Source organism: Rhodamnia argentea, chromosome 6 (assembly GCF_020921035.1).
Source record: "Rhodamnia argentea isolate NSW1041297 chromosome 6, ASM2092103v1, whole genome shotgun sequence".
NCBI classification, from domain to species: Eukaryota; Viridiplantae; Streptophyta; class Magnoliopsida; order Myrtales; family Myrtaceae; genus Rhodamnia; species Rhodamnia argentea.
In genome coordinates this window covers 28,326,982-28,345,047 of record NC_063155.1, presented here as the reverse complement: position 1 = coordinate 28,345,047, position 18,066 = coordinate 28,326,982, and the positions used below count along the sequence as shown (strand labels likewise).

Here is an 18,066-nt window from a genome sequence, read left to right as displayed (position 1 = left end):
CCAAGCAGTAGTGGGGAGGTGCAGGTGGCAACTGGACGGGGCGGCGGGACCGTGGCATGGTGGCGGGTCCGGTGACACTGGTTTACTAGTGGCAGAGAGACTGAGAGAAAGAAGGGGGAGGAAAAAATGCGTTGGAATATATATTACCGAAAGGCATTCGTCATTCCACAGTACGTGAATTGTAACCTGTCTTGGGTCAACTACCCCACGTTATACGCTAGTCTCCTGTTTCGATCTACCGCCAAAACTCTCAGTGGCTCAATGCACAAGCTCTTCCTAACAAGTTGTTCGCGTCTGAGAAATCACTTCCAGAACCTCAGATTCGTCACTACCTCCGCTCGTTCCCGCCAGTACACTAAAACCCCGAACCTCAACTCCGAGCTCGACTTCACTGATAACGATGTGCTTGAGGTGGAGCTCAAGTCTGCGAAACCCATCAACCCGAGTCCCCAATTCGTTCCGGGAATGGAGAATAATGTCCATCCGACAGAGCCCTCTAAGTCGTCGATGATGGCGGCGGCTCAGATTTCGCATCCGTGGCCCGAGTGGGTGGATTTGATGGTGCTTCTGCTGAAGGAAGATTACTTTGATGCCGAGGGGAACCCGTTCCAGTGTGTGGAGTTGGGTCCGAAAGAATCAAATCACATTAGAACCGCATGCCTGAATTTCGCCCGCGACAGATATGACGTTATGAGGTACTGAGAGGAATGGCTTTTGGTTTGTGCGCTTTACCTGTTTGATGTAATTTCAGAGACCTTGGGTTTTGATGACGATGGTGAGGTATAAACCTCTGTGCTTTCTGGAGAAGTAGATGTTTGTGTGTAAGTAGGGCTACTTCGGAACAGAGTTCGTTATAAGCTTTGTTCTGATTCTTGTGAAGGTATTGCTCATACGAGCTTCAAGAAAGCTCAGACTTTCTCCAGGTTCTTGTTAGATGCTGCATTTGCATACCCACCGGCATATTGTCATTTAGAGAGCTAGCTCCTGGTCAATTTATTTTTCTCTTGCTTTGAGGTTGAGAGCCTGCTATTTGTAGGAAGCGGTAACTCCAGAATGTTCAAACCAGGACAAGAATCACAACATTGTGAAGGAAAATTTTTTTCCTTCCTTCTTTGTTCATTTTGAAAACCTGGAGAAGAAAGAAAAGTATGAAGTAGTTTTTCTATTGACTTGAGAATGGTCATGTGGTCTTGGATAATATCACCATGTAATGTCAACTATAAAGTGATGCCCTATTATCAAGTATCTAGACTTCTTCTCCCGAGCTTTCTTTTATCCAGAATTCTGTTGAGTAAGCTAGAGATATTATTGTTGAAAGCACCTTAGTTGGCATCTCAGTCCGTCTTTTTTCTGCATAGCGGCAACAACATGGGGCCTTATATGCTTCCTCCTTTACTTTGAAAGAGCATTCACAGGACTCGCCTTTAGGCCTCATGCTTGCCCATCCACTATCATTTTTCATTTCTCTCAGAATGAAGGTATTTAACTAGAACCTGGAGCCGAAAATTTTGGATGACATATAACCTGAAAAGAGGCGAGTCATATTACATGGGGAATGTGTTAACAATACAGATTAAGAAATTAGCTGGTAATCAATTTGACGGTATGCCCTCTGATTTGGAGGTCAGCATTTGAAAGTGGATAATGACTGTCCAATGCAATATCATCACCAGATAGGTATCCGACAACATAACTTTACTTGAGAAACTGGAGATATCCTCATTTACAATTGGACAGAGTCGCTTAACTCGTATTCAGAAGGTTTTAACAAGACATTTCCTGATAGGCATTTATCAAAGAAACATATTCAGGTCATAGCAGAGTGTGGTTGCCCCAGCACAGACAGAAAGGTGGTGAACTCTGGTAAGCGCTTAAGGGCACATGTGGGCATCGATGAGGGAAATGTATGTGATCACAGTTCTCTTCTTAAAGACTTCCAGTGATCATTAGATTATATTGGTTCATCAGTCGTACTCATTACAGACAGCTGCTTTGCCAGGTTTGCTGCTCCTGCAATTTGAGGGGAAACTGTGAGAGAGCATTTGTGAAGGCGCGTGAAGAAGAAGGAGGGCGCACGGTTGATGTTATGCGAATCTTGTTAACATATGGACTTGACCCCATAAGCGGTACTGTGGAGAATAAACCATGTCTGACTAGAACAGTTGAGGAATCAGTCAGAGCACTGCTAAAGCAAATGGCAGAGTGTGGCACCGGCATAGTTCGATCTGATTTGTTGAAGCCCACACCAGCTGGTGATCTATCCTGGCCTTCAAGTTCGGAAGAGAAAGGCCACAAAGATGTTCCAATGAAACAGGGGGATTGGCATTGTCCCAAGTAATGCAATTGTTAACATCCTATTGATTATCTTGAGTTTTGCTCTGAATGTTTTATTTATTTTCTGCATATGGCAGGTGCAACTTCTTAAACTTTGCCAAGAACATCAAATGCTTGCGATGTGATACTTTTTCTCAAGAAAGACTGAGTCAACTACAAGAAGACCAAGATCATCTTCCGTTAAAGAAAGGAGACTGGATATGTGACAAGTGATTGCTTCTCATGTCTTTTCTCAGTTGTTCACTGATTTGTGGTGGGGGTCAGCAGAGCTCCTCCCTCATAGAAACTGTTGCATGTTGCAGGTGCAATTTCTTAAATTTTGCAAAGAATACTAGATGTTTGCTGTGCAAAGAGAAACCCCCGAAAAGGCAACTCAATCCCGGGGAGTGGGAGTGTGAATCGTGAGTTCTTCCTAATCCATTCTCTTAGTGACAGTATATATTGAGCAGTTACTGTCATGAGCTGTTGTATCCTTATGGATTTGTGATTGGTAGGTGCAACTACATCAACTTTAGAAGGAATATGGTATGCTTGAAGTGTGATTATAGAAGGCCGAAAGCGTCAAATTCAAATGGCTCTTCTCAATGGGAGCATGATGTTGGAAGTCATCATCGAGGTCATGGAACCATCGGAGACAGAAATTCTATGAGGTCTCCGAGAAGTAGTAGCCAGACGCGAGTCGCAAATAGGTGGAGATTTGTGGATGAAGAGAACGGGGTCGCCGAGAAACCGAAGTTAACAAACTCATTGAACGATGTTTCTGGAATTCTTGATTTTCCAATTGCAGGAGGCGTGAGCGATTTGTCTCGTGACACAGAAAAAGGGGAAACGTGGAAGCTGAAGATGCTGGAAAGAAGCAGAATGACCACAGAGGAAACGGCGAATCCAGACGAGCCACGCTCATCCAGAATTTATAGGAAGTCAGAATCACCAGATTTTGAGGACGATGAAGAACTGGCCGAATGGTTCGGCAGGGGAAAGATGTGAGTAGAGATGCCTGTACATGTAGCTGAGAAGAATCAACTTCATTTGTTTCTTTGCCTTTACATATTTTTCCAGGATACTGTCTTCTCTTTTCGAGTGAACATTAAACTATTCATCTCGTTGCATTCTCGCTGTTGAGTTCCCATGTATGTGATTGCTCTCTGGAATGAGTTTGGTTAAACAAACTTCGTCCATCGGACAAGTTACTGTCAAACATGGAATATGCAAACAAATATATGCAAATTAACCACTATATGAAACGACATAATACAAGGTTAAGTAGAATTTAGGGGAAGGATATAGTATTTCCTTCATTATTACAGAAGCAATCTTATTCTCGTATCATCTTTTGTGGTCTATGCACCTCTCAATCATGCCCTGAAGAAATTTATCAAGCTTTTCCCGTCCAACTCCTTAGAAAAGAATCTCCCCATGTATTCGTCGAACGTGAACTGCCGAAAAACAGCGGGTTTATCTGCAGACACGAGCTCTGGGAACGGTCCGAACTCATTCTCCCGATTGCTCGGATTGCAGAAAACTGCTATTGACACACGTGGCTCTTGGCTAGGGTTGGCCAACACCCGATGGTCCACGCTTTTGTACTCGTCATTGGACATAATCTGGGAAAATCGAAAGCATATCATAGAACAAATATTAAGATTTTTTTGCCTTGTTGCTTTGGAGACAGTCCTAGTAGTCTTTGACGGGAGCTTACCTGGAGGATGTCACCAATGTTCACAACAAGAGCCCCTGGGACGGGCGTCACATCCACCCACTCGTCGCCGTGCTTCACCTGCAACCCGCCGACCTGGTCCTGCAGGAGCAATGTGATCACTCCCGGGTCCGTGTGGGACGTCAAACCCACCGTCAGATCGGGCTGGGGACAGTAGGGATAGTAATGCCCCACCATCACCCTCGTCTCCAAGCACGTCAATTCCTGGAGCTTGCCGGTACTCAATCCCAGCCCCTCGCTCAACAGCCCCATAAGGAGGCCTCCCAGCCGTTGGACCTGCTGATCCCACTCCAACACCTCGTGTCTGCACACCTCAGGGATCTCTTCCACGTCTGCTAATTTCGGCCCCAGCCTTATCTGGAGCGTGTCCCTGCAACATTATTCCTTCAGCTGATACTTCTCGCTTCCCCAATTTTTTTTTTTTTTTATAAATTTTCGCATGCGTAATTTGCTGAATATTCGACGCGATCGTATTGGTAATTAACCTTTTACAGAACTAATTTTCATCGAATTTCATGAATCAATGGCTTCGTGGCTTACCTCCAGCTAGCCGCTTTGGAGTGTAACAAGTCGATGTTGGAGAAGAAGGACACGCCGGTCTCCGTCTGCCGCCGGTAGATCCTCGCCTTGGCCTCCATCGGCTGCTCGTGGAAGGCCTTCACAGCCGCGATGGTGCGGTCCAGGACCTCCGCCGGCACGCCGTGGTTGACCACCTGGAAGAAGCCGAGCTCGCGAGCCGCGCGCGCCGCTTCCCCGAGGACGGAGGACCGGCGGCCGGAGTCGCAGCCGGAGAGGTCGATGGTGGGGATCGAATCGGGCGTGGGCGTGGGCCTGGGGCGGGCTGGCTTGAGGCCGGAAAGGGTCTCGGGCGGGTGGACGAAGAGGGAAGGGAGGGAGGTGAGGCCGGAGTCGACGAGACCTTTGACCCCGAGCTTGGATTCTTCGAATTGCTTGAGCTCTTGGGCTCGATCGACGGCTGGTTGACTGGTGCTGGTGACGCCCATGGTTCGACTCTGAGTTCTGGTGTTCGGGTTGGAATGTGAGGTCCCCGCGAGGAAGGAAGTAGAAGGGTCGAGGAAAAGATGTGAATGAGCAGCGTGATTGCTCAAACGGTCAAAGTCAAACCCCCGCGATGGCGTGACCAATGATTTTACGCAAGAGGAAAATAAACTCCTTTTTTTTATATTTTTACTAAAAGCCAACTTATCCCGAGCAATTAAATTTTAACACTTACAAAAAATATCGATCAAGTTCTAGACTTTATTAACTTGGTACAATCGAATCTTTTTATTAACACCATTCAATTTGGATTTTTTTAATATTTTCTTAGTGATTACGTGGTTAAAACGGCATCGTTTTGTTCTAACCGTAACGTTCGGAAAAGTTTTATTTGAATTAAGTTTGACTTGACAAGAAAAAAAGAAAACAAAAATACAATAGGACATAGCTGCTCTATATAGAGATGGCCAAAATGAACTGTGAGCTCGGAACCGGGCCGTTGATCGGGCCGACGGTTCCAATTCGGAACCGGAACCGGCTCTCAAGGGCCGGTTCCGATTCCGACCCGGTTTAAAAAAAAAAAAAAAGGGAGGAGGCCCGGGGAAAAATAACCATTGGGCCTAGGAACCGGAACCGGCGGTTCCGGTTCCGGTTTTAGGAACCGGAACCGGCCACCTCTAGCTCTATACTTCAATGAGCAGTTGAATTTAGGGGGAAGAATCCAGTATTTCCTCCCAGTATTACCGGGCGTAAATCTTATTCCTGAATAATCTTTTTCGGGCTATGTTCTCTCAATCATGCTCTGAAGTAATTTAACATACTTTCCTCCAAAGGCGCAGTATAGAGAGCCTTCAAGTATTCGCCCATGGCGAACTGCCGAAAAGCAGCGGGTTTATCCGAGGATACGAGCTCCGGCAATGGTCCGACCTGCACCTCCAAATCGCTCAAGTTGTAGAAAACTGCTATCGACAAGCGTGCTTCTCGGTTAAGGTTGGCCAGCACCCGATGATCCGCGCTTTTGTACTCTCCGTTGGACATGATCTGTTGAAAATTGAAATGAACGTAAATAGACGTATGTTTGACCGCATAACGTTACTTTTTAACCAACTCAGGTGCTTTTGGAGACGCTCCTAGGACTCAAAACGGAAAGTTCACCTGGAGGATGTCACCGATGTTCACAACCAGAGCACCTGGGATGGGCGGCACGTCCACCCACACGCCACCGTGCTTCACCTGCAAACCGGGGAGGTGGTCCTGCAGGAGCACTGCGATCAAGCCCGGGTCCGTGTGGGACACGAAGCCGACCGTCAGATCGGGCTGGGGACAGCATGGATAGTAGTTCGCCACCATCGTCCGGCGCTCCGGGCGCGTCAATTCCTGGAGCTTCCCGGGACTCAGTCCCAGGCCCTCGCTCAACAGTCCCATAAGGATGCCTTCCAGCCGTTGGATCTGCTGATTCCATTCCATCACCTCATTTCTGCACACCTCCGGGATCTCTTCCGTGTCCAGTTGCGGCTCCAGCCTTATATGGAGCGAGTCCCTGCAACATTCTTCGTTACATTGGTTTGAACTAATTCTTTTTGCTTGCCCAACTTTTTTTTTTCCCCTTTTGCAAGAAATAATTGCTTTGTATCACTTAAAACAATGAATAAATAAAAAAATATTTCTGTCGTTCACGATAATGTTCAGATATAAGTTGTCGTGGATGATGAAAATATTTTTAATCGACTAATTATATCAAGCTATCATTTTTAGAAAAATAATTTTCAAATCATTAATTTTTCGCGAAACAAACGGGTTACCTCCAGCTAGCTGCTTTCGAATTGAACAAGTCGACGTTGGACAAGAACCTGACCCCGGTCTTGAAGTCCCTCCTGTAGACCCCAGCCTTTGCCTCCGTTGGCTGCTCGTTGAAGGCCTTCACCGCCGCGATTGTATGGCCCGTGACCTCGTTCGGCACACCGTGGTTGACTACCTGGAAGAAGCCGAGCTCGCGAGCCGCGTGCACCACTTCCTCGATGACGGAGGGCCGCCAGCCGGAGTCGTGACCTGAGATGTCGATGGTAGGGATCGAATGGGCCGAAACGGGCCTGGGCTGGGCGGGCTTGAGGTCGGAGAGGGTCTCGGGCGGGTGGACGAAGATGCGAGGGATGGAGGAGATGCCGGAGTCGACGAGACCTTGGACTCCGAGCTTGGATTCTTCGAATTGCTTGAGCTCTTGGGCTCGGTCGAAGGCTTGTTGAGTGGTGTCGGTGAGGCCCGTCATGGTTCGTCTCCAAGTTCCGGTTCGACCGATGTGAGCGTTTTGCGCAAGGAAGAGAGAGAGAGAGGGAAGGACGAAGAGGCGATCGTGAGAGGAAGAGGCACCTCCTAGATTCGTTGTATAAGAAAAATTTTAACCTAGGGAAGACAAAAGCACATGCAAATGCACGTGGAAACTTGTGTTTCTTGATGCTCGAAAAACTTGTTATTTCTACTTCCGAAAAGATGGACTGGAATTTAAAACTAAAAATTTTCCTAACGATGGCCTAATTGGACGATTCAAACTATTATTGGTCGTGATATTTTACGACTTGAATCGGACACATTACCTAGTAGTGATAGATAGCTCATGACAAACGCTATCTAATTCCTTTATTTTGAATAGTGACAAAAGTATTAAACCGGCTATTCGATCCGCGCTTGGTGGGGAGTGGGGTTTGTCTGTATTATTAGTAGTTAGTAACAATATAACTAGATGAATTAATAAAGTGATGGAAAAATCAACGTAAAGATAAGGAAAAAAAAAAAAACTTACGAGTTGATGCATCTCGATTACATGAGGTTAATTTTTGAAAGAAAACAGGGAAATGACAGAGGTTTAAGGCGTCCTTTCGATGATTAGCCATACAGCTATATTCCAACTGTTCAATGACCGGCCGTTGTCACCTAATCTTAGCCGATCGAATATATGACATCTTACATGTTTTTGCAAATTTCTAGAAGATTTATTTCTAGATGATTAGTTTTTATAAAAGTATGATAAAATTTCAATCTTATGTAATTTTTCGGTTTGACAGTTGTTTTGAGGAACTCTCGCATATAGGAAAGGCTTATGATCCGTACTATCCACAAAGACAAATTCAGTGAAAATCAATAAGAGTTAATTCCTATTGGCCTGAACCAATCCGAGACCGGCTTTGACTTTAATGGTTGAACTTGTTGAAATCAAATCATTTGACATCGTGGATTCGCTTAGTTGGTGTGTTTTCCGATTTGATCCATTCCATATCGAGTCTCATAGTTTAGTACTTTGGCATACAAGTGGACAATTTCTCAAAAGGTCACCCATCGTGGTAATGCTCTCGTCTAAGCACGGTTAGCATTAAAATTTGAATACAACATGTTGCCATTGCGTCGGAATGTGCATCTCATGAGTTAATTCCAATTTAACAAATATATTCCGAAAACTCTCTCCTCCTATTCGGTGCTTGCAATTTGGTCTATTCTCGTGCTATTCGTCATCCTAGAAGCTTGTCGGGAGTCACTCATTGTTTGAGTCCTCCGGCCTTGATGATCACTCCCACACTCGTCGAATCGAGTAGTAATAAGTGGAGCATTAGATTCGGGCAAATAGTCTATGGTTGGATAGGTTGAAACATGTTGAGATGTGTTTAAAAGTTTACAGAGTTAAGGATATCCTACAGAGAGTTATAGGCAATGGAATTATGAGATTAGACTTTAAGCCACGAAAATGGCATGTCTCAATATCACCATAACCAAAATTAGAAACACGCTACATGTTAGAGGATACGAGATTCACACATTTGATTTGGGATCCAGCGAGACTTGAAGCGGGATGACGACGAATGGAAACTCAAGCGTTTCCTCTCCATTCCCTCTTGGGAACACTAGCCGAATGAGAAAATCACTGAAGAAACGAAATGGTACGTTCACGTTCTTATTTGTGCATATGAGAGATAGATGAGGGATTCGAGCTTATTTATAGAGTTCTCAGCCATAGGCCCACTTATTACGGGTCGGGCCTAACTCTGCCTACATTAGCTAGGCCATATTATAAGTAATTAAGAATATGTATATCATACCTTAATAGATCAATCTTGTAAAACGGTATATGTTAATTTCATTTAGTTGGGACCACATTAAGGGAATTCTAACATAGACTCCTTTTGTTTTACAATTGGTACAAAATTTTGGTCTTTATTTCTCTCTCATATGATGTTTGATTAGCATGAGTTTTGACCGTCGGAAAGCTTGTGAGTTCTAGTTTCGAAAAATCCATTCAAACCTAAAAATAAAACTTTTCCCAACAATGTTTCAATTGGGCAATTGAAACTAAAGGTCATATGCATTTTGATTCGATCAGTGGATTAAGATAAATTAGCTATTGGTAGATAACTCATGACAAATGCTATCTAATTCCTTTGTTTTAAACAATGATGGAGTCAGAATTCTAACAGATCGATGTTGGTAATATTTTTCATTATGACATGGAGCAAAATTTTCCACCTTAGTGATTTCTTGCCAAAATGAGCCAGGAGGGTTAAATTAGCAAATCCTTATAAGATTTAGGACTAAATTGACAAATCGTCAATAATTTTAGGATTAAATGGGCCAAATTGAAAAGTTTAAGACTGAATTGGCAAATCATCAAAAGGTTTATGACTAAATTGACCAAGTTAAAATGTTTGAGATTGAATTGGCACATGTACAATACTCTTAGGACTTTTTGGGTAATTTTCCCCCTATATTATGTGTTTGTTCTGCGAAATATTGATGTGTGAATGCTGGCATGGCATAATTTTGTTGGTTATTCGAGATGATTAGTTATTTAAATAAGCTTTATGAAATTTATGTTCTTATGTGATGTTTTGGTTTTATAGTTTTTCTAAGTGATTCATTGATTCTCGCATGCAGGAAAAGGCATATCATCCATGCTCTCCTGCACCGTTGATAGGGTATCGCATGGGTATCTACCCTACCCTACCCAAAATCACTAAAATACCCCCTATCACCCAAACATGTTCTTTATCCTATCCTAAAATACCCAAAAAATTGGGTTGGGTAGGGTAGGGTAGGGTATGGTCGGGCGTAATTGACTGCCCTACTATCCGCAAAGGCAAATCAGTGAAAATCTACTAGAAATTCGCATTGACATGAACCAATCTAAGACTGGTTTTGAATTTAATGGTTGAACTTCTTCAAATTAAATTGTGTGACACCCGATGATTAACTCACTTGAGGTACTATCTTTTTTGGCCTATCCCGTACCGAGGCTCACGATTTAGTATTTTGGCGTGTAGACAGGTACTTTCACGGGAAGTCATTCATCTTGGTAGTGCTCTTGCCCGAATACGCTTAACATTAGAGTTCTAATGTTGAATGTTAGTAATACCTCAGAAGGTGCTTCTTGTGAGTTAATTTTAGTTTTGCACATATATCTCAAGTACGATATCTCCCTGTTCGATTTGCAGTTTGGTTCACTCATGAGTCATTTTCCGTTCCGGAAGCCTATTAGGAGCCGCTCCTCGTCCGGGTTCTTTGGCCTCAGTAGCTACTCCCCGCTCTCATTGGATTGAGTCGTAACAAATTAAGTATTAGATGGGGACGAATAGTCTATAATTTTGAGAGTTAAGGGTACCCCAAAGAGAGTTACGCGCAATCGTGTCATAAGGTTAACTCCACTTGCTTTACAACCGGTGTGAAATTTTGGTCGTTGTTATTCTCTCATGCGGTGTCTGATTAGTAGGATTCTTGATGTTCGGAAGGCTTGTGAATTCTAGTTTGAAAAATTCATTGGAACCCAAAAAAAAAAAACTAAAGATCGAGATACGTTTTTACGATTCAACCGGTGAATTTAGACAAGTTAGCTATTAATAGATATAATTCGTGACAAATACTACCCGATTCCTTCATTTGTAATGTTGATGAAAAGGGGCGTAAGCGTAAGGGTTTCATTGAAAAATGTTTTTTTTTAAGAGTCGTGAAAGCAAAATATTTAAAATAAGATTTTTTGGTCATAAAACATTTGAAATAAGTTGCGAAAAGGAAAGGGGAGGGATCCATTATTCCCTCTAGTATTACAGGAAAGCCATCTTATTCTTATATCATCTTTTGTGGCCTATGGAGCTCTCAATCAGGCCCTAAAGTAATCTACCAGACTTTCGTCCAACTCCGTAGCAAAGAATCTCCTCAAGTATTCTTCCATGGTGAACTGCCGAAACACAGCCGGTTTATCCGAGGATACGAGCTCCTGCAACGGTCCAAACTGGATCTCCATATTGTTCGAGTTGCAGAAAACTGCTATCGATACACGTGCCTCTTGACTAGAGTTGGCCAGCACCCGGTGTTCCGCGCTTTTGTACTCGTTGTTGGATATGATCTGGGAAAATTGGAAATCACGTAAGTAGATTTCTGTTTCCTTGTATCACGTTAACTTTTTAACTAGCTCGGGCGCTTTGAAGACGCTCCCTAGTGTTCAAGGGAAGTTTACCTGGAGGATGTCACCGACGTTCACAACGAGAGCGCCCGGGACGGGCGCCACATCCACCCACTCGTCCCCGCACTTCACCTGCAAACCAGGGAGGTGGTCCTGCAAGAGCACCGTGATCACTCCCGGGTCTGTGTGGGACGCCAAGCCGATCGTCAGATCGGGCTGGGGACAGTAGGGATAGTAGTTCCCAACCATCATCCGGCTCTCCGGGCACGTCAATTCCTGTAGCTTTCCGGGACTTAGTCCCAGCCCCTCGCTCAACAGTCCCATCAGGGTGCTTCCCAGCCGTTGGATCTGTTGATTCCATTCCATCACCTCATTTCTGCACACCTCGGGGATCTCTTCCGTGTCTGCTTTCGGCTCCAGCCTAATCTCTAGCGTGTCCCTGCGACATTATTCCTTAGCATCGGTCTGAACTATTTCTTTTTGCTTCTTCTCTTAAATATAAGAAAGAATTCTCTAACTTAGGATGTGTCATGTCTTCCTTGATATATCATTTCGTGTCGTTTTGCTGAATATTCTAAGCTTGATTTGATATGATCGTAAATGGTAATTAAGCTTTTATAAGAACTAATATTCATCAGTTAAAACGAAATTAATTTGAAGTGGCTTGGTTTACTACCTCCAGCTAGCCGCTTTAGAGTGGAACAAGTCAACGTTGGAGAAGTACGCGACCCCGGTCTCCATCTTCCTCCGATAGATCCTCTTCTTCGCCTCCATCGATTGCTCGTGGAAGACCTTCACCGCCGTGATCATGCCGTCCTGGACCTCCGTCCGCACACCATGGTTGACTACCTGGAAGAATCCGAGCTCACGAGCCGCGCGCCCTACTTCTTCAACGACGGACGGCCGCCGGCCGGAGTTGCAGTCGGAGAGGTCGATGGTAGGGATCGAATGGACTGAAACGGGCCTGTGCTGGGCTGGCTTGAAGTCGGAGAGGGTCTCCGGCGGGTGGATGAAGAGGCCAGGGATGGAGGAGAGGCCGGAATCGACGAGGCCTTTGACTCCGAGCTTGGATTCTTCGAATTGCTCGAGCTCTTGGGCTCGGTCGAAGGCCTGTTGAGTGGTGTCGGTGAAGCCCGTCATGGTTCGACTCCGAGTTCCGATTCGACCGATGGGAGTGCGGTGCAAGGAAAGAGAAAGGGAAGGACGAAGAGGAAGAGACATCTCCTATATTCATTATATAAGAAAATGAACTTACGAAAGTCAACGGATGCTTTGATTTTACTTTTTATGGAATTCGACCTGGTATTAAAATCAAATTAATAAAGGAGATTGAACAGAAGTGAGGAATCATCCAGCTCAACTTATTCGAAAACATGTTAGCCTCGAGTTCTTATTTGAAAAAATAAAGGCACGTAGTGTCCTTAATTGGAATTTTTCCCCTTTTTTTTTTCAATGGGACTACGGGAGGAGCATAATAGAAGCAATGCATTTGGCCTTTAAAGTAATTAGTCTGGGATTTTTGCTATGTACAGCTAATCATCCGTGCATACTAATGGAGTGGACCATACGCGGGAAGTAGTCATAAAGACTAATTTGAGGGAAAGTCTCTTAATCTTTACTCAAAATAATATGCAAGTGCATGTGGAAACTTCAAATTCCTTCTCTTTTCTTCTTATTAAAACAAGAAAGTATCGGGTTTGGTAGATGCTGATTCCAGATTATCTTGTTTGCCCTATATGCTCTTTTGTTCTTTTGTGCACAACCCATGTTCATATCAAAATAAGAATCTTTAAATAGTTATTTCTGTCTCACATGACGTCCGATTAATATGATTCTTGGTGTTCGAAAAGCTTTTTATTTCTAATTCTAAAAGATGCATTGAAATCTAAACTGAAAACTTTTCCTAACGATGTTCTAATTGGACGATTCAAACTATTGACCGTGATATTTTACGACTTGAATCGGACACATTACCTACTGATAGATATGTTGAAGATACGGTTGCCTTTGGAATGAGAGATCTTGATAGCGACAGCAATCACGATCTCATTTGATACTTATTGATTTGATGGTTTTGTATGATAGTAATTGATTTTATATTATTCTGTATATCTCATTTTTCCTTTTTTTTAGTTTGACCTCTATGTATTATAAATAGGTCTATTCTTCTACAGTTTCGTTTAGAGAACAAGCAATACGGAATACAATTCCTCCATAGCTTTCCTTCATTGCTTCTTCTTACAAGATAGCTCATGACAAACACTATTTAATTCCTTTATTTTAAACAATAACAAAACTGTTTTTTCTTCTTTCTTTTTTTTAACTAGCTATTCAATCCACACTTGGTGAGGGCCTGTCTGTATTTTTAATAGTTAGTAGCACTAATGGTGATATGAATTAAAAAAAGTGATGGAAAGTTCAACGTAACAATAAGAAAACAAACGAACGAGTCAATGCATCTCGATTACATGAAGTTAATTTTTGAGGAAAAAAGAAGAAGGGGAAATCACAGAGGTGTTAAGGCGTCCTTTCAATGATTCGTCATTCAACTATATTCGAACTATTCAACTACTGGTTGTTGCCACCTAATCTTTACTTGTCGAATTTTTGACATCTTATATGCTTTTTCGACTGTGGCATCTTGTGAGATCACTGTCAAAGCAAGACAAATAAGGGTGCGGAAAGATTTAAATTCCCGCAATTATATCGAAATGTGCATTTTGTGAGTTAATTCCAATTTGAAATCAACAAAAGATAAGAAGTTTAAATGACAAATGAATAAACCAATTGTCAAGAAAACGAGATTGACTCGTTCTTTAATAACTTCGTATAAATGAATTGGACCACGATAATAATTTTTGCCTAAATTATAATAACAACAACAATAACTATTATTATTATTTGTTTATTTATTAGGGTGGCTCGTATGTCATTTTCGCAATTTCAACGCCAGGCATTTTGTTTTTTAGAGATTAGAGATTCCGGACGCTTGATTGATTATATTACTTGATGACGTGTCCGCACATTACATTTAAAGCTTGGTTCCTTTTCTAACCTAACTCATATCGATCGGCACATGGAAGAGGTTGTTACTCTTTTCTCTAGGGCCTCCTAGTTTAATCGGAGTGAGTGGTCCACCATTTCTTTGGTCTCTCTCTTAAATTGTGTTTCCTGAAACCTAGTGAAAAGCATGATGATGGTGCTCTTGCAATTCACAACGTTGGGATTCTTCTTGGTGCTTTCATTAGATCTGATGCGGTACTAGGAACGATTCGCGCGCTCGCCGTCGGATGGATGTCATGCGGAGGGATTCCGTTGCACAACCGACTCCAAACACGCTCATCTACGCCAGCGGCGAATCTGATAACAATCATCCCCCGATCACATCGTGGTTCGGTGCCTATGCAGACGTACGCAATCACTTGACGTGGGTGGTTTTAGTACCCTTCGCCTAAATTATGTAATGTCTTCTTCGATTGTTGATACGAACGATAGTGTGTTCAACTCAAAAGATGCGCCCGGCAAGGAATGTGGTGACGTATCTACATCGAGGCATGGACAACACATCATAGACATCGAGTAAATGTTCTTGTGGGTTATGGATTATGGACTAAATTGACTTATTTAGACATTGATTTCATCTTTTTGGCAATTAAACAGGCGGATCATAACTCGGGCCTTATAAATGGAACCATATTTCTAAACCAACGTCTTCGATTTTTTCTATTTTCTGTACTAGCAATATCTCAATTCACTTGCAATTTCGATTGGACAGATATGCCACCGTTTGATCCTCTTGATCTCACATCCGATCAGGGGCAATTTCGTCAATCCACGTGTCCAGAAACTTTCGGTGGGTCGGCCCTCGGCCTCCACCATTCACATGTAAATTATTAAGTCGACCTAGGCTTGTTTGTGATTACATTTCATGATGAATTTTTATTTTTTTTATTTTTTATTTTGTTTTGTTTTTTAGAATATTTCTTGGGATAATTGCGACGTAAGAACGCCTCCTCCTTTATCCCCATGCCTGTTTCATCCTCGTGGCAAATGTTTCGTCTTTAGTTATGAAGAAGGCATTCGAGGAGGGAATCATGGAAGGCATCAGCTTAAACAAATACTATCCAACTCTTATTCATTTGTTATTCGCTCACGACTCTCATCTTTTTTCTCGAAGGAAAAGTGAGTGAGTTACCAGAATATAACCGCTATGTTGAATCAAATATTGTTTTGCTACAGGCCAACAAGTTCGGAATCCTTTTTCAGCTCGGGCTGCCCTTCCCTTCCGGACTAAGACAGAACATGGCCCAACAAGTTGCGTGTCCTAGAAATTTAAAAAAAAAAAACAATGGAAGTAGTCGGGCATGCCTGGGATTGGGGAGCATTAAAGAAAGATATGTTTGCGTGAATCCTAGTGAGGGCTTGCCAATAATTGCATGTATCAACCTGAGCTTTCGTCATAGTTATTGAAGGTCAATGAAACTAAGGCAATATCCTGGATCAGAGATGCTCGCATTAAAAATGCAATCCCAAAACCAGAATCATTCACTTTAACAAATGACTAACAGAGAAAAGAATTTCACAGACAAACCAAATGTCACTCAGGCCATCTCAAGAAGGGCCTCCACTCAATTTTGCAGAGAACGAAGATCATAGTCTAGAGAGGGTTTAGGTGAGGTTAGCTGGCCCAGGGTCAAGAGACGTGATTGAAAATTTGAGGGTTTTAACTTCAATTAAAAAATATATATTTATATTATATCAATAGATCCGATCTGGTTGGATGGTTGACTAGTTTCCATCTAAAATCATGAACCGAATCGGTACCCGCCAGTTCTCCGACCTCCGCTCAGCACGGTCTGTTTTTTACCCGCTCTTGAAGGAATTGATCTTACTCGAATTGATCGAGTGAGGAACGTCGAATCCGACCAGGTTCGTCTTTGCCTTGCTCCTTCAACCTCACGACAAATTCGTTCTCGCATGGTGGTTTCTATTCGTGGGTGTCTTGTGACTTTGACTAACTCCGGTTTGGTTTTCTGCAGAGGGAGTGGAAATGGCTTTGCGCGGCGAAATTGCATTGAGCTTGAAGGGGTGCGGCGTTTGGAAGAGCGAGGGGGAGGGATCCGGTTCGGGCTCATAAGGTGCACGCGGCACCTTGGGAGGAAGAGGGTCGGCATTGTAGAGAGCCTGAGGTGGCGGCTCCGTGGCAGGCCGGTGATGCCGGCTTCGGAGCTCCACTCATATGCCACACGCTTTGCACGAGCATATGTATAAAAGAAAAACATATTTTTTGTTGCTGTTTATTAAGAAAACCGAAAAACCGAACCGTACCGAACCGAAAAGTCGGTTCGGTTCGGTTCAATGCCGATTCAGTTCAGGTTGCAATTCGGTTCAATTTATCCGTTCACCATAATTGTTCGGTTCGGTTCGGTTATTTTAAAAAACCGAACTGAACCGTACTGTTGACACCCCTACATATTATAAGCCATAAATATACATAAAAGATCGAGTCATAATGGGTTAGTTCAATATTGTCATATGGGCTCAACTGGTTCTGATGAGAAAAGTCCAAAATGAATTGGGTCTATCATGAAACCCACTTTCAGCCCACATAACTAAAAGAGTAACATCACTACTGCTGCCAAGGCTGGTACGAGTGCTTGAAGAGATATTTCTGTTTATCTCAGTCTTGGGTGTTCTACAATTATAGTTCTGTGAATTTGCGGCTGCATTTTGCTGTTGAATTTTTGCTACGGACAGTCTTTTAAATGCTAATTGCTATGAGATATGGTGTCGCATTGCCCTCAGATTTATTTATTTTTCTACCTTCTCTCTATAAATATTAAACAAAATAATTCGATAGATACTTTTCACCGAAATCACGGATTTTTCCTTTCTCGATTAGTAACTTCTACAAAAGCCACATCAATATATCGATGAAACTTATGTCATTCTCTTGATGGGTCGATTTGGATATAACGATAATTAACTATTTGTGGTAGTAGAATTGACAATGAGGAACAATCTATTCTCTCAAATACAATTATCAAATCGATAGAATAATATCAAAAAGTCTCCCCTTTTCGAAACCGTAAAACACCAATTTATATGGTGCTAATCCTAATTACATTAAGGAATATAAAATTACGAAAATGCTACTGAAACTACAAAAAACGCTAAAAAAATCCATGAATATGACTCTGAAACGCTAAAAAATGACATTCATCATGGCATAGTGGTGAGTTTCGATCAACGGCCCGTTTCCATGCAGCCGACCAAATTCAGCCCATTCTAAGTTCGCCAGCCCTAAGTGCATCATCATCCCCTGCTAAGAAAAGACTCGCCCTCGAATCTACTTCGTCTTCATCGATATCGGTCTCCTCGGGTTTCTCCTCATTTGCATGGTAAGGTGACAAATCCGCTACATGAAAAGTCCTGGATACATTGTACCCACCCGGCAGTTCAATCCTACAAGCATTGTCATTAATTTGCTCAAGAACTCTGAATGGTCCATCGGCTCTAGGTTGCAATTTGCCAAACCTATTAGCAAGAAAACGCTCTTTTACGAGGTGAATCCATT

General features: G+C 42.9%; 4 protein-coding genes and 1 long non-coding RNA gene across 6 annotated transcripts; 1 reads left to right on the top strand and 4 right to left on the bottom strand.

The window, feature by feature from the left end:
- Nucleotides 1-166: 166 nt before the first annotated feature.
- LOC115728042 (zinc finger protein VAR3, chloroplastic-like) lies at nucleotides 167-3,461 on the top strand. 2 transcript variants are annotated; one of them, XM_030658374.2, is made up of 7 exons: nucleotides 167-695; nucleotides 1,787-1,904; nucleotides 2,000-2,334; nucleotides 2,412-2,543; nucleotides 2,637-2,735; nucleotides 2,829-3,023; nucleotides 3,122-3,212. In XM_030658374.2, exons 1-7 carry the CDS (start codon nucleotides 262-264, stop codon nucleotides 3,144-3,146), a joined length of 1,338 nt encoding a protein of 445 aa, XP_030514234.1. In that variant the 5' UTR covers nucleotides 167-261; the 3' UTR covers nucleotides 3,147-3,212. The 2 variants fall into 2 exon arrangements, with proteins under 2 accessions (XP_030514234.1, XP_048136360.1); XM_048280403.1 differs by having other exon boundaries at nucleotides 2,829-3,461.
- Nucleotides 1,465-1,733, bottom strand: LOC125315435. The gene is made up of 2 exons (XR_007198695.1): nucleotides 1,566-1,733; nucleotides 1,465-1,524 (listed from the first exon to the last, which is right to left on the bottom strand). It is a non-coding gene; the product is annotated as an uncharacterized LOC125315435 (long non-coding RNA).
- Nucleotides 3,462-3,541: 80 nt separating the features above from the next.
- LOC115728064 (1-aminocyclopropane-1-carboxylate oxidase homolog 4-like) lies at nucleotides 3,542-5,159 on the bottom strand. The gene is made up of 3 exons (XM_030658395.2): nucleotides 4,592-5,159; nucleotides 4,034-4,421; nucleotides 3,542-3,938 (listed from the first exon to the last, which is right to left on the bottom strand). Exons 1-3 carry the CDS (start codon nucleotides 5,053-5,055, stop codon nucleotides 3,690-3,692), a joined length of 1,101 nt encoding a protein of 366 aa, XP_030514255.1. The 5' UTR covers nucleotides 5,056-5,159; the 3' UTR covers nucleotides 3,542-3,689.
- Nucleotides 5,160-5,841: 682 nt separating this feature from the next.
- On the bottom strand, nucleotides 5,842-7,316 carry LOC115728084 (1-aminocyclopropane-1-carboxylate oxidase homolog 4-like). The gene is made up of 3 exons (XM_030658415.2): nucleotides 6,853-7,316; nucleotides 6,206-6,590; nucleotides 5,842-6,091 (listed from the first exon to the last, which is right to left on the bottom strand). Exons 1-3 carry the CDS (start codon nucleotides 7,314-7,316, stop codon nucleotides 5,846-5,848), a joined length of 1,095 nt encoding a protein of 364 aa, XP_030514275.1. The 3' UTR covers nucleotides 5,842-5,845.
- Nucleotides 7,317-11,186: 3,870 nt separating this feature from the next.
- Nucleotides 11,187-12,710, bottom strand: LOC115728074 (1-aminocyclopropane-1-carboxylate oxidase homolog 4-like). Its single transcript, XM_030658405.2, has 3 exons — nucleotides 12,166-12,710; nucleotides 11,544-11,928; nucleotides 11,187-11,432 (listed from the first exon to the last, which is right to left on the bottom strand). The coding sequence occupies exons 1-3, from the start codon at nucleotides 12,708-12,710 to the stop codon at nucleotides 11,187-11,189; spliced, it is 1,176 nt and encodes a 391-aa protein (XP_030514265.2).
- Nucleotides 12,711-18,066: the final 5,356 nt, after the last annotated feature.